The 27,478-nt window shown below is 57.0% G+C and overlaps 1 protein-coding gene across 3 annotated transcripts in view; it reads right to left on the bottom strand.

Annotated features, from left to right (window-relative positions):
• Positions 1-27,478, bottom strand: part of RGS12 (regulator of G protein signaling 12) — a 108,047-nt gene that overhangs the window by 79,127 nt on the left and 1,442 nt on the right. For 2 of the 3 annotated variants that reach the window (XM_035005399.1, XM_035005401.1), the window contains exons 2-3: positions 24,976-25,151; positions 5,719-7,693 (exon numbers count right to left, since the gene is read on the bottom strand). In XM_035005399.1, the coding sequence (XP_034861290.1) occupies positions 5,719-7,599 (1,881 nt within the window). In that variant the 5' untranslated portion in view covers positions 7,600-7,693; positions 24,976-25,151. The remainder of the gene's footprint in view (positions 1-5,718; positions 7,694-24,975; positions 25,152-27,478) is intronic. The other variant, XM_035005400.1, reaches the window with a different exon arrangement.

Here is a 27,478-nt window from a genome sequence, read left to right on the forward strand (position 1 = left end):
GTGTTTGAGAGTGCGTGTGTGTGCGAGTGTGCGTGTGAGAGTAAGTGCGTGTGTGAGAGTGAGTCAATGTGTGTGAGTGCGTGTGTGAGTGTGTGAGATAGTGTGAGTGTGTGCTTGAGAGTGCGTGTGTGCGTGTGCCAGTGTGAGTCCATGTGTAAGAGCGCGTGTGGTGAGTCTGTGTGAGTGTGCGAGTGTGAATGTGCGCGTGTGTGAGTGTGCGTGTGAGTAAGCGCGTGCACGTGTGACAGTGAGTCAATGTGCGTGAGTGTGCGTGTGCCAGTGTGAGTCCATGTGTAAGTGCGCGTGTGCGGTGAGTGTGCGAGAGTAAGCGCGTGCGCGTGAGTGGCGGTGCGGCCGCAACGTGAACGGGCGGCGGCCGCGGACCTCGCGGGGGACGTCAGGGCGGCGGCGGCGGCGGCAGCAACACGGGGCCGCTCGGCTCCCAGGACCCCCCCCCCCCGCCACGGGAACCGCGAGTCGGGTGCGCCCTTTGCATCGGCTCCCCGTGGCTCCACACAAACACCCGCACACGTTTATTCGCGCGGTGGTGAAAGGGTCACACGAGCGTGGGCTTGTATCAGACGCGCGTACTTCCGGGCGCCCCCGGGGCTTCCCACGCGGGGCTGCGCGGCCTCCGCAGCCTCCGTGCGGCGGGGACGCGCTGGGACCCCGGGGCCCGCCTGGCGCGGCGGACACGGCCGCGCAGCTGGGGCCGGGACTCGACCGCCGCTGCAGCGCGGGCGCGACGCTGGCTTGTCCCCGCGGCCGCGTGCAGGCCGCAGGCGGAGGGGCACCAGAGGAACCCGGGCCTCGCGGGGCGGCGTCCGCGCCAGCGGCCGGGAAGCCGAGCCCCCACGCCCCCCCCGGCGCCTAGGCCGCCCGTCCCGTCCACTGGGACCGCGCCGGCACTCACGCTGCCTTGAGATGAGCGCAGGTGGTCACGGTATTGTTCCTTTCAGCACTTTTTCATCCTACTCATTCATTAGGTGCCCACCAACACTGCCAGCCTGGAAGGGACTCACTCCTGAAAGTCTGTCCTGCGGGCTGGTAAAGCGTCCCCGGGGCACCCGTCCTCAAACACCGGGGTCCCAGGATGCCTGGACCGCCTTACAAACTACTGAGGCCCCCAAAGAGCTTTCGTCTCTGTGGGTTCCATCTATTGATATGATTAAAAACTAAACTGAGAAACGTAAAAACATTTATTAATTCGTTTCCAAATAGCAACAACAAATGCCTTAGATGGTATCGTAACGAACATATTTTCATTTCAAAATTTTCCAAAATCCGTTATGCGCCAAGTGTAAGAGTGAGGATTTTGCTACTTATCCAGATATTTTCGTTAATATTATTCTTAGAATATCCCTCGTCAAAGAAGCAGAATGAAATATTCTTGATGCAAATTAAATGTAATGGAATCATTGTTGGTGCTACAGACAGCATTTCAAGGTCTTGGGTTTTTCTCTTTCACATTAGTCATAGGCTCCCTTCTGAATCTACGGCTACGGACAAAAGAAAAGCAAAGTAAACAAAGCGGGCAATCACCCGCGTAGGCTCCACTTAGGCTCCGACTCCGACTCCGAGGAACTCCCCGCTCCCGCCAGTGCCTCGTTCTTCCGGCCTCCCCAGGCCCCCCCAGACTAGAACCTTCAGTGCACCCGGGCTGGCGCTCGGCTGTTAGCAGGACTGGGAGTGACCTTCCCCGTGGCTTGCTGGTCTCCAGGCTTCCACGGGAGTGGGGCTCCCCCAGGCCAGGGTCTGGACTGAGCCTGGGCGGGAAGGGACGGAGGAGGCAGAGACAAAAGCATGGGCCGAGGCGGGCAGTGAAGAGACGGGGCTGTGAAGGGCACTCCTGGCAGTGGGCTTCCTCCTGTGCACCCAGGGCCAGCAGGCTGCGTGCAGGAGCATGCACGAGCCACTGACTCGACAGGAGCAGAGCGTGGGGGCCGTCAGAGCGCCTAGAGACCAGGAAAGGCCATCTTGGGGCAGGGGGAGCGTGTCCCTCCCCAGGCTGCCCCCAGGGAGGAGGAGCCACGAGGCCGTCCAGGCCAGTGCTGCCCCACAAGCCCAAGAAACAGCCCTCGGGCACAGGTGGCCAAGACTGGCTCAGGGAGAGCTGGGGGCTGAGATGTGCTGGGGGGAGGCAAAGCTCCAACGTGTTCCCCACTCTGCCCAGGGCAGATGCGGAGCGGCCACGCGACGGCCTTCTCGCCGCCTGCTGGCTCGATGGAGGCTCTGTCAGCAGCGCAGGGAGGGAGGTGTCAAGGTCGAACAGGAGCTTGCTCTGGGTCTGGATGTCTTCCAGGTGGTGGTGAGTGAGTGCTGGGCCATTTTTCTCGGGGACGGCCGTCCAGTCCCGCAGTGGCCTCGGCTTCTGCACTGTCACCAGGGGAACAGCGAGACCCTGTGGCAGGGGCCGCCTGGCCTTGGGGAGCGGCCTCTGAGCTCCCCGCCTCTCCCCTACTGGCCCCTGCCTGGCCCCTACTGCGGGGCCTGCCCCAGGGTCCCCGAGGGCTCTCCCTCCTAGCAGCTCGCCACCTCTGGCCTCCTTAGCACCTCTTCACACTGTTCCCCTGCTCAGATCCTGGTGTTTTCTGTCTCCGAGCTGAAGCCCCACTGATAACAGCCTGATTGTGTGCAAAGGAAGCCACGGCTACGGCGGAGAAGAATGGGAGAAACCTGGGGCCTCCGCTGCGCCCCTCTGCTTTCCCATTGCCTCCCCTCCTCTCCCCGTTTCCAACCACTTCCCTCATCCCTCCTGGCCTGTCCTCCTCATCCCGACACGCCTCCAGGAGGGACACCAGGAGACCAGCTCACAATCTCTGGAGGCAAGGGAGGCCGTGGGATTAGGCAGAGCTAACAACCAGGAGAATCCACGGAGTGAAATAAAGAGTAACTGATAACTTTCAAGAGATTATAGCAAGAACCATTCACGGCTACTTATTTTTAGATGACCAAAGGAACAACAGGTCGTACAAACAAGTCTAATGTAGGAGGCCGGACAGACCCCGGCGCAGTCTGAGTCTCAGCACTTACTTGCACTCGAACATGGCCAAGTCCTCCAACGCATATAAACCTGACTTTCCTTGTCAGTAAAATGAAAATAAAGATGCCCAGCCCGACGAGCTCACAGACCCCATACCCGGGTCCGCGGTACACTGAGCGCCTTCCTGTTATCTCCCAACACGAGAGACAGCCCGACTCCACTGCTCTGTTGCAGCCTAAGTCCTAACAGCCAGGTCCTCCTTCTCACTACACTTGTGTTCAAGCCTGAGACCCTCATAAATAGTCTCTGAAAAAGGCAACCCAAGGGAGCAGAGACGGCGTCTTCGACAGATGGTGCTGGAGCCATGGGACGGCCCTATGCAGAAAAATAAATCTAGCCAAAGACCGTCCACCCTTCACAGAAATCAACAAGTGCATCATACACCTAAATGCGAAATAAAAAACTAGAAAACTTGAAGATGACACAGGGGAAAAGCTAGAAGACCGGGGGCTTGGTGAGGCCTTTTCAGATACAACACCGAAGGCTCGGTCCATGAGAGAGAGAACCTGTCAGCTTGACTTCATTGCAACTAAAACGTTCTGCTCTGGGAAAGACCACGTCAGGAGAGTAAGACAAGGGGCGCCTAGGTGGCTCAGTCGGTTAAGCATCTGCCTTTGGCTCAGGTCATGATCCCGGGGTCCTGGGATCAAGCCCCGCATCGGGCTCCCTGCTCCGCGGGAAGCCTGCTTCTCCCTCTCCCACTCCCCCTGCTTGTGTTCCCTCTCTCGCTATCTCTCTGTGTCAAATAAATAAATAAAATCTTTAAAAAAAAACAGAGAGAATAAGACAAGCCACAGACTGCAAGCATATGACAGGGAAGCCTATGAAAGGTGCTCAGATTCACAGTCACGAGGGAAACGCAAATTCAAACGAGGCACACCTGTGAGCGCGGCCAAACCCGGGACCCTGACACTGGCACGTGCTGGAGAGGATGCGGAGCCTCGGGAGCGCCCGCCCGAGGTGGTGGGATCGCAGAAGACGGTTTGTCAGTTTCTTCCAAAACTGAACATCGACCATCTGAGGCAGCGATGAAGCTGCTGGGCATTTACCCGCAGGAGCCGAAAACTCAACGTCCACACAAAAACCTGCCCACAGGTGTTAACAGCACCTTTATTCATAACTCCCCAAACTCAGAAGTAACTAATACGTCCTTAGCAGGTGATGGGTAAATAAACTGTGGTCCCTCCAGATGGTGGAATATTATTCAGCACCGAACAGAAACGAGCCCGTTCTTACCAGCAGGGCCATTATTCACTTCCACACCAGCAGGGGAGACACGTTTGTAGGATATGTGCTCAAAGGGACGGTGCATTTTCCCATCTCAGGTAACACTGACCGCGTTCCGGGCCTTCCCCTCGGCCGCCCGCCCCAGCTGACAGGGGCGCGGGGTGGGGAGGCTCAGGTGCGAGGCGCTGCCCACGCCGCGGCCGGCCCCGTGCGGGCGGACGGGAGGGAGAGGGGCAGGGGCCACCGCCCCGAGATCCCAGGCCACGTGCGGCTCAGGCGACGGACAAGAGAAGGGGTGTCATGATGGCAGAACGGCTGGAGGCAGCGGTTTAGGAACTGAGCCAAAAACCCACATGATGACAACTGTTTATAAAGATGAAAATCTACCTTAGGCCCGTCAGAATGTGACCATGGCCACTGGGGGAGGGAGAGCCAGGGGGTCTGTCCTCCCTCCATCTCCAAGTGTCCTTTAATGTGGTGCACAGTGAAAACTACTGCGCTGGGAAGGGTACGGGCGTGAACGGAGTATTCGTCGGGCAGCCCCCAGCTCTCCCGCGCCCCCGACCCTGCCCTCACCAGCTGGCAGCCCTCAGACGGTTGTGTTGTGAGGCTCTCAGCTGTCGAGAACAAAAATGTGAACACACGGAAGAGGTATTTAAAATCACGAAAGTCCCCTGAGGAAAGCCCTGTGGAAACAACCAGAGTCAGGCTCCCTCCACCTCTCGGCGGGTCATTCACACAACGGCTCAGCTGTCCCCCCAGCGCCGCTGGCCACCACCCTCTGCTGAACCAGGCCCTGCACGCTGACGCCCACCCTCGTGCTCCAAACTGAGCTCCTGGGGGGGAAGGCAAAGGCCCCAAGGGACACAGACGGATGTAGGACGTTCAGGGCGCTGCACCGAGCGTGGCCCCCGCCGTTTGATGTGCACCTGCAGCGAAGAAGGAGCGCGAGCCACCAGCCCGCTGCTGAGGTCGGCTGGTATTTTTTTTCTCAGCAGGATTTTCCAGACGAAGGAAACAGAGAAGGATCCACACCCTGGGAAGCTCCCTGTCCTGAAGTCAACCGTCTCTGTGCTTCAGGAATTTTCTCTCCTCAAAAGGGCATGCTGAAATGGGCTCCGAAGGGGCCCGGGGACAGGACCCTCCTCGGCACCCGCAGTGCAAAAGGGCAGGAGGAGGGAGGAGGGCCTGGACCCGGCGGTGAGAAGTGACGTCCCTTCCCCCATCACCTGCCCCACCCAGATGTCCTGCCCAGGACCCGCGAGAGGGCGGGCAGCGCGTGGAGCCTACAGCACGTAAGCAAAAGACGTCCTGTGCTGGCCAACAGGGGCCTAAGGGCGGCAGGGGGAAGCCAGGCTTCTTGTCAACTAACATGCATCACCCCATCGGGGATCGACTGAGCCACAGTACCGAGCTCATTTTTCCTGAACCGCACCTAACAGGCTTACCTTCTTGTCTTCCTTAGTCTTTCTAACTTGTCGATGGGGACCGAAAATGTTTTGCATCCCAAAAGCCTTCCTGGACCAGTCCCTCTTCTGGGTGCTCAGCGGGGGCTGCACCAAGCTGCCCTCCACCCTGTAGCGGTCGGCGGGGATCTTGCTCATGGGAGGGGGCAGCGTGCCACAGTTGACACTGGACCACCCATCGGTGGAGTCCGTGTACGACTCCTGATCGCTGGCGTGTCCGCACTGCCACTCCTGCAGGACGTGGACCGGAAGCCACCGCTGGCCGAGACCCCCGCCGTGGCCGGCAGCGCCCCTCTTGGAAGGAGGGACCGAGCTCCGCAAGGAGGCCGGGGGAACCTCCGCGTGAGCAGCGGGTCCCAAGTGCTTACTGAAGTCCCGGCACCTGTCAGCCTGCGGAGCGGCCTCAAACGGGGGCCCCCCCTCGGCGTCGTGGCAGAAGGCCCCGTTCCAGGGGGCGGCCCAGGGCTGGGAGCCCCTCCCACCCGCACCCTCCCAGCCACCGTTGCTGGGGCCGTGCCTGCTCGAGCTGGCGCCCAGGTCAACCACAAGCACTCGGCTGCTTCTCTCCTCCTGGTGGAAATTCCCAATGCCACTGTCACTGTTGCTGCTGGTGCTGGTGTTCTGGTGGGCGTCCGCATCCCCGTCCACAAAGGCCCGGGCCCGCACCCCCTCGATCAGCTCGCCCATGTCTCTGTAGAGCACGGAGATGAACTGGAGGACAGGGAGAGAGGACACCGGGAACTCAAGACAGCCATTGGTGTCGGGGTCGGCCGTGCACTCAAACCCAAACCGCCGAGCGATGCCTTGATGGATTTTGTGGTTGAACAAGTCTGGATCCACCATGAACACGTGGCAGGAAGTCCGCAAGGCGCCCTCCTCCTCGTGCGCCAGGCTCCCATCGTCGCTGCTCTGCATGGTCACAAGCCCAAAGAGCCTCCTGTCATCTGGGCACACAGCGCTGAAGGCCAGCTTCTCAGCCGGGTACTCGGCCAGAATGGCGGCCTGGTCGGTGCACAGCTGCACGCGGTCGTGCAGGACCCGCATGGTCACCAGGGAGTGGATTTTCTGCTCGGCCCGCAAGCGCCGCAGGCAGCCACGGATGGCCTGCAAACTGTCCGACTCCAGGTTGCAGCTTGTGGAAGGAAGTTCGATGGAACCTAAGTAGCCTACGACCATGGCAACGTTCAGAATACTTGCATCTAATGCAAAATCCTCATGATTCTCGGGTCCGATACTGAAAACAGAATCATCATGAATAACTTTCGATATTTCCTCCTTAGAGAGCAGGCTGGGATTCGGATGACTTATACTTTCACGTCCAAGGTCAAATCGCGCAGCGGCTGACTCTGAAAGGGATCTTTGTTTCAATTTCAAGGGCTCTGAAGTGCTTGCACGAAGACTAGGGTTTTCAAAAATCATACTGAAAATTCCACCGGACTGCATCTCTTCAACCACTCTCTCTGCCCTATTGATACCTAAGGCTTTGGAATCAAGCTTGGGCTTCAACCAGCCTTTTCCTTCATAAAATCCAACCTCTTCATCACTGGAACAGGACTCCACATGGCCCATGCCTTCACCAATCACCATGTGCAGGACGCCAGAACACTTCCCAATCAGTTTCACCACATCCTCGTGGGACGCTTTCTTCACATTGATTTCGTTGACAGCGAGTATCTGATCACCAGCACGGAGGCCCACAAAATCTGCGGGGCTCCCTCTCATGACACAGCTGAGCACACAAGGCGCCTGGCCAGAAAGGGTGAATCCGTACCCTGCTCTTCCTCTGGCCACCTCCACACTCCTCATGCGAGGGGGCGCCGGCCCGTGAAGCGGACGCTCCACTGCGTCCCCTGCTCTATACATCCCGATGAGCTCGCAAGACCACAGGCATCGTTCTTTACTCCGGGGGATCCATCGTTCACGGAAGGCTGGACGCTACCGTACTTCTTGAAATGCCCTAAGGAAGAAAATAAACAGCTTGTTACTAAAGATCCCATATTTCTATTGCTTACGCATAGTACCTAAACATAAGAAGAGAACTCATCCCAAAAACCATGACAGAAAGAGTCTTTGGTTACCACGGAAATGTCCAAGTGAAGGAGAAGTGGTATCTGCATACAGTCAACCTAAGTCAGGCTAAGAAATTTCCCTCCAGACTAGACCGTGTTTCCCAGAATTGACACCCTTTCCAACACTGACATGAGGCTAAGCCCCCCTTAGGTTTGAGGAACCCAGGACTATCGCGGAACCTGGACTGTTTCGCCTGCCCTCTTCTGCCTGTCTAGGCGGATAGGGAAGACCCCTCGAGACCCTTACCATTCGAAGTGTGGACCGAGGACCAGCAGCCCGGCGGCATCCGGGAACAGCTCTCAGGCTCCCCAGCAGACCCAGCACATCAAAGTCTGCACTTGAACCCGAGAGGCAGAGGCAGAGTGAGAAGCAGGGTTAGCTACAGACTTGGGTAGAAAGGCGCCTGTTTGGTCACAAACCCCTCCTTCACAAGCAGCTCTCCATCAGGAAAGAGTTAGCTTATGTTCTCTCATATTCCACCACCCTCCTTCGATTAATGTCTTCTGAACAAGGTACCATGCGGGGAAAACGCATGAGTCTAAAACCGCCTCAGTCAATTACAGAGGCCATCGGATAGAACAGATAAAACCACCAAAAAGAGCAGAGGAATATGATACTTAATTGTTCCAGGGGATGACTTCATCATTAAAAGTACTGGTTGTCAGCCAACCTGTGTCAGGGTCCCAGGACCACCCCAGGGTCGATGACTTGCTAGGAGGACACACGGGACGCAGCACACAGTCGTGCTCACGGCTGAGATTTATCCCAGTGAACCCATACAAAGCAAAATCAGCGAAGGGAAAAGGTACGGGGTGGAGGGCGTTGCGGGGCACAAAGTCCAGAGGAAACAGGCGCCAGCTTCCAGCACCCTCTCCCGGGGAGTCAGGTGGGACACGCTCTGTTCCCGGCAGCGCGTTGTGACAACACGTGTGGGGTCTTGTCTGCTGGGGAAGCTCGTTAGAGACGCGGAGCAGGGCTCTCGCTGGCGCTGGTCCCGCGGGCCCCTCTCCCTGGCTCGGCCCAAACCGCAGACCCCCAGGAGGAAGGGGTGTCGGCACCGGCCACAGCGTTGGCGCGGACGGGGGAGGCACAGCCGGGGAGCCGGGAAGGCTCCTGATGGCCAGGACCGGACACCTGCTCTGCGCGCGCCTCTGGAGGGCGGCTCGGGCCCGCAGAGGGGGGTGGGGGGCTCCTGCTGCACAAAGCCCTTCAAAGATCACTTTAAAAAACAATATGGCAAATCATGTTATGGACCCAAAATATTATAGAGATCACGTTTTTTAAGGAGTGTATGTTTTTTAAGTAATTGTTTTAAGCTGTTAGGAGAAATTCTTCACCTTGGGAAACGTTTGCGGTCACAGAAGCATTAACTCCAAGTCCCGCACAGCCACACACGAGAGAAGGAACTGGGGGGACTGAAAGGTGTGCTCTGGGGGGACCCCACTGGCGGACGCAGGGACACAGAGGACATGGTACGCAGGACATCGGTTTGAATAAAGTCATCCCTATTGCAAGAGGGATAAAAGAACAATTTACTTCTAAACTACCGTACTATTTAATACCTATGTGGTGATACATGAATCATTTAAGTATTATGACTGCACATTTAACTATTTGATATTCATCATTAAAAACATGTATATTAAAGGTGGCCAAGAATAGTGTTTGTGGGTCTCCTCACTGGGGCTCTTCCAGGCTGAATGGTACTCCCCGACCAAATATGCCTCACCCCTCCCCACCGGGGAGCTGGGAAGTAGCCTCACACGGCCAGAGACCTCGCGGCCATGGTCAGCTGCAGGCTCCTGACACGGAGGTTATCCTGGATGATCCGAGCAGGCCCAGGCCACTGGCAGGGCGGCCAGAGTCAGAGAGAAGCGGAGATCAGAGTGGCAGGCGGCGAAGGTAGAGGAAGGGCCACAGAGCTCGCGAACGGGGCGCCTTTAGAAGCCACAAACGGCGAAGAAACAGACCATCCCCTGGGGCCTCCAGAAGGAATGTCCCTGCGACACCGTGACTGTAGCAGGTAAGACTGACTTTGGACCTGCCACCCCCAGAGCTGAGAGAGAATAGAGTTGGGCTGTTCTAAGCCTCTCGCAGCCACAGAAACTCATGCCAGGGGAATCGCCCTACTGCTGGGGAGGGGGCACACAGGTGCAGGACACAGCACAACGGGGCTGCCGCTGAGCCGGCCCTTGCCGGCCATCACTGTGAACCCTCCCAGGACAGGGGTCGGCGAGGCCCTGTGGCGATCCTCCAGGGACAGAAGACCACCTGGCTGTCTCTGCCAGCCAACAGGTGTTGCCTCTATGAAAGAAAGGATTTCCCAGTTTTACATGCAGCATTATTTTGTAATTCATCCAAACATCAGAGTCCTCGCACTGTACAAGGTTAACACCAAGGAGCACTATTCTATGTGCTTGCACCAAAAAAAAAAAAAAAAAAGTTTCTAAGTCAGATAAGTAATATCTTAATACCTATAACCACATGTTATGAGTTCAGCCTACAGGTGAATTTTTCCTTAAACTGCATCAGTTAATAGTAAAATGAGCAGGCAGTGAAATTCAGAAGAAACCATAGGACACAGTTTCCAGCTCCCACTGGCTTTCTCCCATCCGGGCTGCTGAAGTGCCAGTTCCCGGGTCCCTTTCCTCCACCAGGAGACTCTGGGTGAGTAGGTCTGAGCCACCTGCTTTGACAAAGTCCCTGCCCCCACCTAACCAGGTGCTTCTGACAGGTAGCAACACGTGGAACGCCCTGTCTCGAGATCAGCTGCTCTGGGCTGAATGTGTTGTGTCTCCAAATTCATGGGACATTGAAATGCTACCCCCCCCGGTGTGCGGGTATTTGGAGGAGAGCCTTTGGGAGCGATCAGGTGTAGACGAGATCAGGAGGGTGGCGCCGTCAGGATGGGGAGGAGGGGATGAAGGCCCTCCCCACCTCCGCCCCTGCTCTCTGTCACATGGGGACAGGAGGACACGAGAAAGCGGCCACCCGGCACCAGGAGGTGCCCTCGCCAGACACCGGACCTGCGGGCACCTGGGCCTCGGTATGCTTCTAGCCACTCCGCGGGCAGTGTTCTGGCAGCCCAAGTTGACAGAGACATCCTCCAATCCGGCCTCCCCGTTGTGCAGGAAAGGGAAGCGAGCTCAGAAAGAAGCGACAGCTTCCTCCCAGCACAGACGGGGCACGAGGGTCTCCTCAGTCCGCCCACTACCGGGATCAGTCTCTCGTCACCAAATGACATGGTCCTTCCTTTACCGACGCGTCGTTCAGACGAGCAGGACCTACAAACACACGTCAGCTGTCTCCCGACTCCTCTCTAAGGTTTAAATCAGAGTAAGACGGTCCCGTCCGCTGAGTTTCTCCACTCAGGGCCACCGAGGGAGCGCCCACCCCGTGCCCCGCAGCGTCGCAGACCCAGAAGCCCCCGGGAGGGGCCTGGCCCTCAGCAGCCCACAGGCCCCAGCCTGCGGGGGAGGGGGAGGAGCAAGATGGGGCGAAGCGCCACCACCCCGCACTGTGCTCAGGTGCCCCGCAGGAGAAGTCTGCGGGCAGAGCACGCACGGCTCGGCCTCCACCGCCACCCACACTGGGGTGCATCTGTGAGGGCGCAGCCCCAGTGCACCATGGTTCTGCCACCAAAGGCTACAGGCATTCCCGGGGCCGAAGACCAAAGCCGTGCAGAACAGCAACAACAGCACGTGGGGCGGCGGGGGGAGGCTGACAACTTCCAGGCAGGGAGTGCCCAGCGCACCGAGGACAAGCGGGACATGCAGAAGCACTGGCGGGAGGCCTTATGCGGTGCTCGGGGCTCCGTGCTCGGTGCTCCGTGCTCCGTGCTCGGCACGGGCCTGGGCTGTCCTCAGGATTTTACATGTGGTAACACATGTGTCCACAAGCAACACTGCTACGAGGTGGGTACGATTAGTCCCATTTTGCAGATGAGCAAATGGACACACTGAGAGGTAACCTGTCGAGGCTGCACAGCTAATGGGTGTCACGGGTGGACTGGAACCCAACTCTCTCTAGCTCCACACAGAGGGGTCCTCGGCGGAAGCAGAGACAGCCTTGGGGCTGAGAGAGCAGGCACTGTCCACCTCCACGGTCCCTCCCACAGCCCAACCCCTCACCGCAGGAGCCTGGCGGCACCGTGCCACCCTCTCTGACTGGGACCCAGCCACCAGCAGGCCCCGCTCCTCCCCTCTCCCCCAAAGCCACTGTGTCTGGGCGCTACCTCCAGCCACCACCCAGGCACTGCCACGGCACCAAGCACCCCTCAGGCACCACCTCCCCCCAACTTCCCTTGGGGACATCCGCTGCAGAAGTGCTAAGCCACCAAGAGGGTCGACCCGGAGCTGCCAAGGGGAGAAGTGGGAACGGAGGGGAGGAAAACATGTGGATAATTTGGTGACAAGTCTCTCTGCTCATCTGTCACTACATCACCCACAGAAGGCAGCCGGAAAGCGTTCCCCAAATTTGTAGGGTGTATTTGGGTCGTATGACTTAAATTATACATGATATGGAAAACACATTCTCTTCAGAGAACCCTGGAGGCAGCTGAGACCGAAGCCACACTTAAGCATTTGGTGGGATGTCTGGCCTTGTTTGATGTTAGAAAAAAGTAGAAAAGGAGGACTGAGAGAAAGAAACTGTAAAAAAGAGCAGAGGGGTCCTGCAGGTACCAGAGCAAAGGGGACACTCCCCAGCCCCACCCATGTTCAAGGGACAGGCCACTTTCTCAAGCCCCACCGACAAAGAAAAACATAGCAGTTTCATTACAAGCCCCAAACCACAGTCATGCTGAACCTCAGGGAGTGGTCTGCAACAGGCTGCTTCTGCAGGAGCAACGGGTTACCACAGCCCCAATAACACAGCTCCAGTGATGGTGGGGGGCAGAGAGGATGGACAGATGTATGCAAAGATGGATGGGGGATGGATGGATGGATGGATGGATGGGGGATAGATGGATAGATGGGGGATGGATGGATGGATGGGGGATAGATGGATAGATGGGGAATGGATGGATGGGGGATGGATGGATGGATGAGGAATGGATGGATAGATGGGGGATGGATGGATGGATGGATGGGGGATAGATGGATAGATGGGGATGGATGGATGGATGGATGGATGGGATGGATGGATGGATGGATGGGGGATGGATGGATGGATAGATGGGCGATGGATGGATGAGGGATGGATGGATAGATGGGGATGGGTGGATAAGGGATGAATGGACAGATGGGGGATGGATGGATGAGGGATGGGGGATAGATGGATGGATGGGTGGGCGATGGATGGATCGGGGATGGATGGATAGATGGGGGATGGATGGATGGATGGATGGATGGATGGATGGATGGATGGATGGATGGGTGGATGGGTAGATGGGTGACAGACGGACAGATGAGTTGGGGGATGGAGAGATAGATTAACTGAATTTATTAGTGATAGTCATTGTTTGCCCAATAAAACCTGGTTGGTGGGTTGGTCCAAAAAATCAACGGACCCTTTCCCCGAGCTACAGAAAAAGAAGAACCTTTAAAACAAAGAGCCCACCAAATGCTAAGCAGGGTAATTGAAAAAAGTCCCATCGACCTCTTAGAGCGATGAGATGGGTCTTGTACAAAGGAACAGAATCTGCCGGAGAACACGGGAGAACAGCAGAAGGGCCTGGGAGGCTCTGCGGCTCCCCGCCTGCATGCGGAAGAACAAGCATGTGAGCGGTGAGAAGGGGGCAGACAGGTGAAGCTGGGGGCGGGGTCCCCAGCAGCGTTCCAGTGGCCACGCCCGTGGTGTGCCACAGCCTGCCGAGCTGCCCCGGGGCAGCCCGCACCTCCAGGACTTGCGCCAGGAACGCGAGGTTGTTTACCCCCATCCCCAAGACCCCCAATCTGTGGCAACTCTCAAAGGTAAGCGGGGCCAGACAAAGTAGCGTGTCCAGTCTCAGCACGTTAGCATGACGGTCACCGCAGAGCAAGGGAGGCGCGGAAGTGAGGCATTCACTCTGCGTCTGAGTCTGTCCCATGGCCACTCCTGTCAGAATGAACCGGATACCGCTGATCTGGGAGCCATCCCCCATTTGTACCACTTGTTTGACTCTCGGGGTTGTGTTTCTTCTTACTCATCCATGATGCAAGCTCTAGGCCGGTGTGGGGCTGGACAGACCGCACTCGTCCCAAGCAGCCGGCCAGACGGTGCACAGCGGGCGAGGCTCCCCGAACAGCCCCCCGGTATCTGTGGCGTTGTCCTGAACATGAAGAATCCAATAAACACCAACAACGTGTAAACAAGCCCCCAGACATCCTAGAGAGGTGGGATGAAGCCCCAAATATTCCAGGCAAGAAAAATTTCCCGTGCTCTCCATAAAAGACTTCTTGGACTTTGGCACCAAAGAAGGAAATTCTTTTAAAAGGACTGCTGCCCAGGCAGCACCAGCGTGTGTAGAATTTGACACTCGTCCCCTAAACACCAGAGGCACTAAAACAGCTCTGCTAACACAAAAGAGCGAGCTGATGTCTGTCCACATGCGTTTCACAAATACCTAGGAGCACCTTCTCTGCGCAGGCGTTCTTCTAGGAAGAGGGAACAAGACAGACAACAGGGCCCACCCAGGCGAGCCTGTCCGGGGAGCCTGTCCTGGGGCAGCCCATCCTGGGAATCCTGTCCCGCAGATGCTGCCCTGGGGGAGCCTGGCCTAGGGAAGCCTGCTTTCTGGCCACCCAGCAGTAGGTAAGACAGAGTCCAGCAGGCTGAGCCAGTCAGGGCTCTTGTGTGGAACTGGACCTTAGATGACCAGCCCTGCCACTCCTGTGACCTTGGTCACGTGACGACCTTGATCATGTGTATGGTAAAGACCCCAGAACCACGGCTGAGGTTGGGTCCACTGAAATCATGTGTGAGAAGGGGGGCCTGCCCAGGCTTTCGCTTCCATCCTTGCCGGCACTCCGCACCCATCTGAGGAGCACAGGACCCAGGAGACCACACAGGACCCCACGCACTTCCCCAAGGGCAAGAATGTGCTGGCTCTCTCCCCTTGTCACCAGCACCAAGCTCACCTCACCCTCCCCTTTGGAACTCCCCTTCCCGGACCACCCACTGTCTACAGGGCCCATCACAGGCCCAGGTCCATCGCTCGCTCCCCTCGCTGACCCACACGTGACGTGTGGCTACACGGGTGGTCTCTGTGTTCACGTCTACGGGCCCCCTGGAGCGTAAGAAGGCGTTCAAGAAACACCTGCTGAGCCTTTAATGTGGCTGAAACAATCTTCCCTTTCTCTAAGTGTTAGAATTTAATCATTTTTGTTCATAGCATCTAAAAATTTGAAAAAGAGCAAACATGACTTTTGTAATGGGAAAAAAAATAAAAGTTAACTGAAGCGTGTAATGAGTTTCACACGTAAATCTTCGTCATACAAAAATGACGGTGCACTTCTCTCTGCAGACCCACATCCATCCCGCCCCACCACAGGCCCGGCGAGGACGCAACAGCGGAGACCCGTGCCCCACGGTATGCGCCCCTACCCCACCGGCTCCCGTGCAGGAGACCACGCCAGAAGGGCAACAGGGCTGGGTAAGGGCCGGTGCATCCTAGCGGCCACGGAGCAAGTCACACAGCATGGGCTGCAGGTGCAGCGCGAGGCAAGTGGCCACAGACAGCAGAGCTTGGTGGGCCGGGATGAGCAGAGGCCATTGCGCCGCCCACCCCCACCCCGTCAATCAGCAAGAGTCTGAGCAACACCAACTCAGCAAAGAGTAAAGGGATGAAAGGAAGCAAAAATCAGGTTTCTGACGGGAGGCACCTGGGTGGCTCAGTCGGTTAAGCGTCTGACTCTTGATCTCAGCTCAGATCATGATCTCAGGGCTCAGGGTCGTGAGTTCAAGCCTTGCGTTGGGTTCCACACTGGGCGTGGAGGGAGGGAGGGAAGGAAGGAAGGAAGGAAGGAAGGAAGGAAGGAAGGAGACAAAATCCCACTCTGGCACATTTCTGAGTTCCCTAAGATGAAGCTAGGATCCACCCCCATTCCCTGTTCCCAGACCCCGTTCCCTCTACCCCTGAACCCCTGAACCCAGCTCCTCCAACGAGGGCTGTCGGCCCAGATCAGCAGGCAAGAGATGCAGCCTCCCACCCAGCAAAGTCCCAGTGCAAAGGGCAGCATGGCGGCCGGCAGGTTAGGCTGGGGTCAGGCAGCCAGGACCGCGTGCTGCCCCCTGCTCAGCTCACCTGTCCCTCCCAGGGGCAGGACGCGGACCCGAAGGGGAGGTCCCAAGGTTCAAGTGCCAGAGCAGACGGATGCCTATTTATAGTGAAGGAAGGAAACAATCACCGAGAGAGTTTTTAACCAAGGCAGGTACCTGACAAGCGTACGGCATCCCACGTTCGCAAGCAATGCAAGACAGAAAGCCCGCGGTGGAAAGCCAGTCATACGACGTGAGTCAAAACGGCGCAGGAGAGGGGCACTGACGCTGCAATGAGCACTCCGTCCGGGCTCACCTCTCCTGCCCCGCGCTGTGCCCCTCTGGCGCGGCTGGGCGCTTCTCCCTGGGGGGGCTCACTGGCACCTCCTCCTCCTCCTCTCCACACCTCCTCGGAACTCCCATCCCCGCTGTCTGACGTCCTGCCAGCCCCCCTGCCGGCAGCCCACTGTCCCCGTGGGCCCTGATGTTCCCAAACGCTGTCGCCTCGCCTCCTGCCTCAGTGCAGGCAAAGTCCCGGTGCATGTGCGGTCAGGGAAAGCCCCCGGGGTGGGGGGAGTGACGGAAGCATGGACAGAGCTCCTGAGAGATGAAGGGTGAGCCCCACAGATCCTCCCCTTGAACAATGGGGCCTCCAGGGAGCTGCTCGCGGCCGCCGTCCTTGACCCTTCAGGAGCCCAAGACGGAGAAGGGCTCGTCTCAAAGTTATCTGAGGGGGTGAACACCAATGCGATTCACAGGAGACCCACAGACTGGCCAGAAAACTCGATCAGCAGAGGCCCTGGCAGCTTGAACTGATGTGTCAGAAGCAGCGCAAAATGAAAACTGGACACTGGATCCCAAACCCTCAACTGGCAGGAAGCAGGCTAAGCGGGCCTCCCCTCCAAGCATGTGCCGTCTTCCGTGACAAGGGAGGATGACTCGGAGAGGGGGTCAGAAGCCCGGAGGCAGAGTGAGAGCTGCTGTCCCCGGACCCCGAGACCTAACCCAGGCACTCCCAACACGCGCCAGGCCCCCACGCCCTCCCCCTCCCTCATCTTGAGCAGGAGTGTCCGTGCGGCCATCCCACGCCTGTGCCAAAAGTGTGCCCTGCTGTGGGTGGAGGGGCTGAGAGCTGGCCTCTCTAGTCCAGGATGGACAGGAAGGGCACTCCAGGCGCTGGATCAAGGAGCCACGTCCGGGATGTGCATGCGCACCTGCCGCTGATTGGCATGATGAGATTCTGCGCTGAGCTGACGCCATCAGGGGAGGTTCTTAGGGGAGTGTTTTGTACGTGGGGGGGCCCCGATTCACTGGGGCCAGGGGCTGGACAGTGGTAGAGCAGACTGACACCTATGCATATTTATGATATAACTCAATGATGCCCTCCTGGTCGTCCCACCCTTGGCAGCCCCCGACCCCTGGGGCCTGGGCTGGACCTAGTGCCTCACTTCTAATAACCAGGGCAGAAGCGATGAGAAGCCACTTCCAAGATAATTACAAAGAGACTGGCTTTTGTCCTCGCTGTCTCCCTCACTCGCTCAGCCCCGTGGCAACAATGTCTCGGGCCAACAGCCGGCAAGGTCGTGAGGCCTGCCAGCAGCCACGTTAGATCACGGGCCACCGCCACCGCGTCAGGGAGCCTGGAAGCAGACCCGCCCCACTCAGCCTGGCCGACACCTTGATCACAACCTTGGGTGAGACCTGGGACAGAGGACCCAACTAAGCCTCAGATTCCTGACCCGAGAAACCGAGAGATAATAAGTGTTAGTTGTTGTAAGCTGCCATGTTTGGGGGACTATTTGTTACACAGCAGTAGATGATTAGTGTCCCATAGAATGCAAAATATGAATGTTTTTGTTTGATTTGTGATCACTGCTGCTATAAACACAGACAAAACTTCTAGGCAGCAATTCACAATTAACTTTCTCCAGGGGCTCCCCCCAACTAATCTGCGATGAGGTGATTCAGGAAATCCGACCGCACACTCCTGAGATAAACAGACTACGAATGGAACAAACTGGCCAAGAACAGTGACTGCATCGGATGACTCCCTAAGCACTGCGGCCTCACAGCTAACCCTGACAATCCCCTTTCACCACCGAGGACACGAGGCCCAAGCGCGCTGCCCATGGTCACAGTCACGACTCAACGCAGACTCAGCTGACTGATCCCAGGCCGGGCACGTCAGCACACGAGGACCTCCCGTGAGGTTCTGCTACCACCAAAATTATTTCCCTGGCTCTCAGAGAGTCTAGCTCGATTCCTCAGTAGCTGCATCTCCCACCATTGAACACCAGTCTAAGCTTAGGAAGACGGTGAGCAGCCACTGAATTCATTAGTGAGCCTCCTTGCTGAATAATTTATAAAAGGCTCAACAGAAGAGCACAAGATATACAATGTTCCGGGTCAGCACTTTGTGATTATGAGGGCGTTTCGCGTGGGGCCTTCTTTAATGCCAGTTCTTGAGGGTTAACACTTCAGAGTCCAAAGAAACCAAGAGATCAAGCCGCAGGGGCTCATATTGGGCTCGGTACTACGGGTGCGTCCCCGTCCACCCTCCTGGCCGGGCCCCTCGCTAAGCAGCCACGATTCGCAGTGGAGCCGAGGATGCACCGCAATGGTAAAGCAGCTCTTGGAAACAGGAACTACAGCAATTAGAAGTAATGAGGAAAGAGGAGAAAGAAATAAGAAAAAGAGAGAAGAGATTAAAAGACTGGCAACTTGAAGGTTTCATCTCTTCCAACATCAGAAAAAACATATGTACAACGACCACCCCCAGGCTAATAATGTGAAAAGGAAAAGGAATTCTGAAAATACTACTACGGAGCTGAAGAAACAGTTATGCTAATGTCATCCTTACCACTAAAGAAAGCTTGAAACACGAGCTCTAAACTTACCTAGCTTCCTCTCTCAGGAGAACACAACACCAGTGCATTTTCATGGCAGTGAGCTGATGGCAGGGCTGGTGCGGCTGGGCGCCCCTCGGCCTCCTCCAGGCCTCCCCTCGGCCTCCCCGCCTCCCCAGCCCCAGTCACAGCTCAGCGGCAGAGGGAGACCCGCCACGGCCACAAGCCTGAGGCCCTGCAGACACAAGGGCCTGTGGGAACGGGACAGCACCCGGCAGCATGGCTATGTCCCTCCCACTCCCGGTGTCCCACCTACAGGCCAAGGCCTGGCTCTAAGACCCCTCTAACCCAGCGCTTGCCCTTTCTCTAACACGTGAAGGACAAGCTCTAGATTTGGCACAAAGACTACCGTCTTGTGAGACGAGCCCTTCTCTGTCTTGGGCTCCTGAAGGGTCAAAGACTACCTAAAAAGGTCCATTTTACTGGTTCATGTATCTTTCTGAGTGATTCGAATCCTTTGGGATATTAAGTTTACATCAAACAAAATCTGTAGGCTAACCAATTAAGAGAAGTAAGTTATATGTTCTCTCATCTCAAAGAAATAAATAAAAATGCAAGACCTCCGAAGATTAGGAAAACGCATTCTTTTTTTTTTTTTTTTTGAAGATTTTATTTATTTATTTGAGAGAGACACAGCAAGAGAGGGAACACAAGCAGGTGGAGTGGGAGAGGGTTAGAAGCAGGCTTCTGGCAGAGCAGGGAGCCCGATGCGGGGCTCGATCCCAGGACCCCAGGATCATGACCTGAGCCAAAGGCAGACGCCTAACGACTGAGCCACCCAGGCGCCCCAGGAAAATGCGTTCTCTAATACTGGCTGGGCTCACACAATGCACAGAGGATGGGACAGAGCACCTGCAATCAGGGCGACACAACGACACACAGGCTGTCACCGGCGTCCCCACACGCACAAGGGGCCCCGGCCACTGGCCTGACCCGCCGGCTCTCACCTGTCAGTTTGCGTTACTCTCCGCGGTGCTGGGCTGAACAAAGATACTGAGGTTGGTGCATTTGGATGTAACGTCTTTTATTGACATCGTATTAAGAACATTTTCTACACAAGAAGGAATTTAGGAAAGCTCTCGATCAGGGAAAGCAGCAGCTCAGCAGAAGGCAGGCAGCCGTCGGCCAGGAAGGAGCCGGCAGCAGGGATGGCAGCAAAGGGCAGGGCAGGGGGGAGGCTGGCTGGCGGCCCACGAGCACCCCGCAGCTGCTGGCTGGCACCCAGCTCCTGTGCAGCCTCCCTGGCAGTGCTGAGTCCCCCTCCTGCTCCCTCAGAGCCTCCTGCACTCCCTGCCGCCACCTTGCCCCCCTACACCTGCCCTCCCCTGCCCTCAGGCTCATCTTGAACCCGAACCCCTAACACTCCCCCACCTCTCTCAGGATGCAGCCTTAACTCCCAGCCTGCCTGCCGAGGCCACGTGAGGCAGGCCTGGTCTCACGGCCCCGTGACGGTCCCGCGCCTCCTGCATCCGTGTGCTCACTCCTTCCCTCAATGGCTGTGGAGTGGTTTCGACAGCAGCACCAGGTAGACAATCGTGAAGAGTGACCAGTGATGGCCCCTGGGGGACGGCACAGTTCATCAAGCCAAGACCACCACCCACGGAAGGTCAGGGGGACACACAGGACACAGCGCCCTGACCCCTCTTGAGAACTCACTCTTCCCCCAGTGTGCCCTCTCCCCATCCCTCCACTTCCTCCAATCCCCACCAACCCCCCCAACTATCCTGCAGACCAGGGGGCCCCCACACTCTGGCCATGTCTGCTGCCCAGGCTCGGCACCACGCCACCTTCCATGCCCTTCTGAGGAGCTCAGACAAGGGCCCGAAGCCGCAGCTCGCTCCCACCCGGCCCCCACCGCCAGGACCGACCCCGTCCAGCCACCAGCTCCAGCCACCAGCTCACGGCTGGCTCTGCAGCCGATGGAACTGTGGGGCTGTTTTTGATTCCAGAAACATTTCTAGCTCAAGAATGGTGGAATACTGGAGGTTAAGCCACCTCCATTTTCCCCCTGTTACTATCTGACTATCGCTTCTTACCTCTACTTGATATTTATTTCTGTCTGCAGCGGTTCAACCCGGGCCAGAGGGACCACAGAGCTGTCGGGTGTAGCAAGTAAAGAGGACACCCGGTTAAATCTGAATTTCAGATAAAAGACAGGTAACTTTTAGTCTAAGCACGTCCCAAATACTGTGCAGTATATTCTGTCTGATAAATCTAATTGAAGGGACAGAGGAGGCTGCAGCACTCACGGTCCCTGACTCAGTATCCCTCCGCTCCTCCTCGCTGGGGCCTGGCTGGCTCCATTACCCCCACCTGGAATGTCACCTCTGCCGCCCCTCACAGCAGCTTCTCTGGGCGACATGGACAGCCCAAGGACAGGAGGGGACAGGCCAAGCCCTGCATCCACCCGCCCTGCCTGAACCCCCGCCTCACTCAATCCCCTGCCCTAGCCTGCCTCCCTGCCTCACCCCCGGATGCCTAGGAAGAACAGGACAATTTTCCTCGTCAACAAAGGGCCTCATTTCAGGCCTCCCACAGGACATTCTCCTACCCACGTACAAATCTGGTCATTCCTTACAGGATTCAAGAGGAACGTGCAGAGGAGTGTTGTACTGTCCCCTGTCTGGTCCTCTCATTAGGGCTGAAAGAAAGCTTTCTGCTCTCCACGTCTCTTTCTCAGTTACTCCCAGGAAGATGAGAGAGTCTGCAAACATACCAAGTCCTGGGCCCACTTCAGCGAGGCGCGTGTGAGGGAGAAGCGGCGTCAGTCCTGCCCACGGGGAGGCCGAGGGCAGACCCTGTGTGGAAGCAACCAGAGGAGGGGTGGCCAGAGGCGGTCATGTGTGCAGGAGGCCCCAAGCCCTGGTGACCCCACATGGCTCCTCCCGTCCCAGGTCCAGGCAGGGTGTTGTGGGCTGCCTGGTGGCCCCAAAGACATCAGGCCCTAGTCTGCAGAACCCGTAAACGTGACCTCCTTTGGAAACAGGATGTGTGTGGATGGACTTAAGTGAAGGATTCTGCAACAGAAGATGGTCCTGATGGTCTGAGTGGGCCCCAGACACCATCCCAAGTGTCCTTAGGAGAGGGAGGCGGAGGGAAGATCCCATGCAGGCAGGGGACAGGTCCCGTGAACACCGAGGCAGGGACGGGGCGGGGTGGCCACAGCCCAACTGCCAGCAGCCCCAGAAGCTGGAAGAGGCAGGACGGAGCCTTCCCGAGAGTCTCCGAGGGAGCCCAGCCCTGCCCACACCTCGACTTGGACTTCTGGCCTTGACAACTGCAAGAGAATAAATTTCCGCTACTTTAAGCCCCCCAGTCTGTGGGTGCTTTGTGACAAGCACCACAGGAAACTAATCCGGGGTGGGGGACGCCAGGGACCCCGCTGCCTCCTGGGGCCCGACTGCCCCAGCTGCACAGGGAGGAAGCCGACTGGCTGCTAAATGCTTAACTCCACAGAGCTGGCCTTCTGGCTGGACTCCAGGCAACTAGGGGTGCGGGGCTCTGGCGAGCGGGGTGGTCTGGGCACCTCACCCTGCCCTAGGCCCTCCTGGGGCAAATGTGTCCTGGGCTGGGCTCCTCTGGGCTGCACTTAAGAGAAGCCACAGAGCCCACAGCCTGCCACGTGGCAGGAGCTTGATAAAGATGTGCTCCGCAGGGACGCCTGGGTGCCTCAGTCGGTGAAGCGTCTGCCTTCAGCTCAGGCCATGATCTCAGGGTCCTGGGATCGAGCCCTGGGCCCGGCTCCCTGCTTAGTGGAGTCTGCTTCTCCCTCTCCCTCTCTGTTCCTCCCCCCTGCTTGTTCTCTCTCTCTCTCTCAAATGGATAAATAAAAAATCTTAAAAAAAAAAAAGAGTATTCCAAATATTATTTATGCCCCACCCCCAAGCTGCTTTGGAAAAATTTGTGTTTATTATAAGTTCATTAAAAAGTCTTCAGTTTGGGGGATATTTAAAGACTAAAAACTGTGAATGGACAAAACGTTCACAATCACAAGCAGAAACTATCAGACTAGATAAATGAGCAGGACTCAACCATATGCTTTATAAGAAGCTGACTTTGAATATAAGAACACACACACAGGCTGAGAGTAAAAGAACCGAAACAGTAAATGGGAGAGAGCTGGAAGGGCTATATCTTAGTATCAGACTTCAAAAGCGCCTGGGTGGCTCAGTCAGTTAAGCATCCGACTCTGGATTTCGATCAGGTCACCATCTCAGCGTGGTGAGACTGGGCTCATGCTGAGCAAGGAGAAAGCTTGAGATTCTCCCTCCCCACCCCACCCCTCCCCGCTTCTCTAAAAAATATATCAGACGTCAAGACCAAAGCCCGGTTCATCAGCAGAATCACCATCACAAATGTGTGTGAACTTAATAGAGTTTTGAACACATGAATCAAACCTGAAAGAACTAAGGTAGAAACAGACAAATCCAGTCAGGAAAAAAACCTTTCTCGGCAACTGTTAGAACAACCCAAATCCCTACCACCCAAACATCAGAAATAATACAGGAGATGTGAACACTACATAGTGTTTCTTCTATGTGCCAGGCATAATTTCAGGTGTTTGAAATTAGCCATGAATAACACTGAGAAAAAAAACCCTGGTCTCATGGAGGACATAGTCTCCTGAAAAAATAGGGGGAAAAAAGGAAAATAAGAAAACAATAACAACTCAAAGTATGTTTATTATCTTCTAAAAAATAAGACCTTGAGGGGTGCCTGGGTGGCTCAGTCATTAAGCGTCTGCCTTCGGCTCAGGTCACAATCCCAGGGTCCTGGGATCGAGCCCCGCATCGGGCTCCCTGCTCAGCACAGAGTCTACTTAAGACTTTCTTTCCCTCTCCCTCTGCGCCTCCTTCCCACACACACTCTCTCTCTCAAATAAATCTTTTTTAAAAAAGGAAAATCATAAAAGAACTCTTGAAAACTGAAAAGGAAAACAGAAGTGAAACGACTAAAGGAAGAGGTAGAAGACAAAGCAAAGCCGTCTCCCAAGAGCCGAGCAAACATTTCTGAGGTCAGCAAGAGATCAGGGGATTAGTAGGTCAGCCAGGGGATTCAAACTCCAAATAAAGGAGTTCCAGAAAGAAAGAACACAAGACTGAAAAAGCAAGAAATTCTCTCAGGAGTAACACAAAACGTCAGTCCTCAGGCCAAAGGGTCCCAGCATGTGGCCGGCACAGCGATGAGAACGAGCACGTCATGGGCCACTTCAGAGCACAGGGCAGCAAGGGAAGCTCCTAGGAGCTTCCTGGGGCCACATCACAGGCAGAGAACTGAGATCAGAATGGCACCCACGCTAGAAACTGTAGGCAGTGAAGCAACATCTTCAAAGCCCTGAGAAAATACTTTTTAGTATTTCAGTATTCTATACCCAGCTAAACTAAAAGTAACTAAGGAGTAAAGATATTTTCAAAATCAAAGACAAAAGTAATATCTACAGTGGGGCGCCTGGGTGGCTCAGTTAGTTAAGCATTTGACTCTTGGTTTCTGCTCAAGTCATGGTCTAGGGGTCAGGGGCTCGAGCCCCATATCAGACTCCGTGCTCAGCGGGGGGTCTGCTTGAGCTTCTCTCTCCCTCTGCCCCTCCCCGCTTCAATAAATAATATCTTTTTAAACAGCACTATCCACATAACACTTCTTAGTCATCCAGAGTCCGTCCTTCAACAAAACAAGGCGTGAGCCCAGGCAGGGAAGAGAGGGATCCAGAGCACAGGTACCAATAGAGGGAGAGCAGCCCAGGAAGCCCTGCGCAGCAGCTGGGCATGGGCCTCCCCGGGGCCGAACGGACTGGGGCAGGACGCAGGACTCTGGGAGAAAATCCCCCAACAACAAACACGGCCACAACAGGGGTGTGGAGGGATGCAGGCTGGGTGTGAGGCAAGAGAGAGGCCTTCCTTAGGCAGGTGACAGGGCTGGGCGGGAGAGCAGCTGAGTGTGAGTATCCTGCGCGGGTCAGTAACAGACAAAACTTAGCGTCAGAAAGGTAAGCAATGACTACGGGCTTCACCAAAACACAGGATTACAGTGGAAAACGGAGACGGGGGGGGCGGGGAGTAGGGCAGCAGGAGAGCGGAAGCGTCTGTACCTCTGAGAGAAATCCAAAGCGAATGTCTACGACACACACGGCAGCCGACGCAGCACGGAGCACCCGGGAGCACAGAAAGCTAAGCCCGAGGACCTCTGGGAGATGTGGGCAAGCAGACGGGACCATGCCCACTGCCTGATTTTCTCATCGGTCGGCTTGGCTCGTCACCCAGTGTCCTGGAAGGATGAGCAGGGCCACTGTTAAGGGACAACAGTAAGATGTGGGAAAAGACAAGTAGCATGGTGTGTGTGTCTGTGTGTGCCCCTGCGTCTGTGGATGGTAGGCGTGCAGGGCTACGTGAGTGTGCCTGTGCGGGGCTCTGTGTGTAGATGTCAGTCTGTGTGGTTGCACCGGGGGGGTGGGGAGGGATGACTGTGTGTGTGGGTGTGTGCATGTGTCTGTGTGTCGTCTGTGTGTGTGTGTGGCTGTGTGTGTGTGTGTGTGTGTGGCTGTGTGTCTCTGGGGGGTGTGGCTGTGTAGGCATGTCCATCTATAAATGACTGTGTGAACAAGAAAAAAGATGGGGAAGGATACCCATCGGGGATCACCAGGATTACAGGGCTGGGGACAGCAAAGCCACTGGACGGGTGACGGAAGAAAAGCAGAAAGCACAAACCACACGTTTTGGGGGGGAAGGCTTGGACGCAAGAGCTCTGCGTGGAGCACAAACACGAACGAATCTGGTGAACTCTGAGAGGGTGACCCCCCCAACAATCATAGGGAAACTGTGTCTACGGTAAAATCGTGTGTGCGTGTGTATAGACTACACTTCTAAAGAGAGACCACAGTTTTTATCAGGTCAAGGGAGCTGGGGACCACCACCCCCCAAAAAGGTAAAAACGAGTCACCTAGCAGCCCTGAACCCCGAGCAAGGCTTAGCTTCTTTCCCGGCCCCCAGGAAGGTACAGGAGATGGTGCAGCGTGGAGGGGAGGAGCCAGTCCTCCCTAAACTGAAGCCAGGAGCGCGGTGGCAGGCTAGACTCAGCTCCTAGCTCCCCGGACCGGGAATGTCACCAGAGAGGCGCCAGGGACTTGGAGGTGTGATTACATGCAGGGCCCGGCGACGGGAGAGGCCCCCGGGTCTGAGTGCCATCGCGGGGGTTCCCGCGGGAAGGAGGCAGAGGAGGCCGGGGAGCTGGGGTGGGGGGGCAAGGACTGAGGACAGCCTCTGAGGCTGAAAGGGCTGGGGAATGGGTTCTCCCTGGCCCAGGCGCCACCTTGGTCTCAGCCCGGTGACATCCATGTCGGACTTCTGGCCTCCAGAAGCTTCAGCTGCTAGGTGTGCGGTCGCTTGTCACAGCAGCCATGGGGAACTCAAGTGCCAATGAGAAAGTGAAACGTTTCTAGGAATTCCACCCAAGTCAAAGAAAGTGTGAGATGTAACATGTACAAGGCAGGTCCTGGCTGCACCCACCCGCACCCAGCGTGTGAAGCCCCCACACACCGCCCTCCCTCCATCCTCACTGGCCCGGCCCGCTTCGGGCACAGACAGACGACAGAAGACGGTATCACCAGGAAGCCAGCTCACGGTCACCTTCGGCGGGACCTCCCACGGAAGCAGCCAGCACTTCATCCCTCCTGTCCCCTCCCACAGCCCGAGCCCCCCGCAGCCTCTCCCACAGCAACCCCCCCAGCTCCTCCTCTGCCTGGCTTCTGCCCCCCGCCCTCGGCCACCCTCGTTCTGGAAAGACGGGAGGAGAGGCCTGCCCTTTACCCCGGGGCCACCAGCCCACAGCCGCCCTCCTCCCTGCCACGCAGGCTCGGTGCCTCCCTCCTCACCCCGACCCGCCCACGACCCTGCCACCACGGTTGCTCCACATGTCCAGCGCAAGTCCGTGGCCTTCCCTCCAGTCGCCGTGGCCTCCCCCGCCCCGCCCATCCCAGGGGTCCCAGACCTTGTCGCCAGCCAGCTAGTGCCCTCCCTGTGGGCGCCCAAGCAGTGGGCAGCCCGCCTGAGGAGCGTCCCTCGTGCCGTGGTCTCTGGTCCTCAAACCCACTGGGTGAGGTGGCATTTTTATGAAACTGCACACGGTGACAATTATGTCTCTAAAGTAAAACCGTGACCACATTCTCCTGCTCCTCGCCTTCCGCCCACTGCATGTTCTAGACTCCAGGACCCCTCCCCGTGCTCACCCCAGGCCTCCCCGCGGCCGCGCCCCTCCTCTCTGGAGCACACCCCCCTGCAGGACCCCCGGCCTCCAGGGCGGCCTCCCACGGGCCCCCCCCCACAGCACACTGAGGCCACAGAATCACTGACGCGGGCCGCTCCCAGGGCCTCGGACACACCCCTCAGAGCCCGAGCGGCCCGCTGGCAGCACCATTCCCACGCCAAGCCCCCATGAGCGGCGAGGCGCAGAGCGGGGCGCCACCTGCCCAAGGGCATATCCCGGGAGAGTGGCCAGGCAGTGCACGTGGGGGACCTCTGCCTATGCCCCACGGCTCCGGGGCTGCTTTCCGCCTACGCCCCACAACTCTGGGCTTCCCTGCCTATGCCCCACAACTC

Source organism: Mirounga leonina, unplaced genomic scaffold (genome assembly GCF_011800145.1).
Source record: "Mirounga leonina isolate KUSES-001 unplaced genomic scaffold, KU_Mleo_1.0 Mir_129, whole genome shotgun sequence".
Taxonomy (NCBI): Eukaryota; Metazoa; Chordata; class Mammalia; order Carnivora; family Phocidae; genus Mirounga; species Mirounga leonina.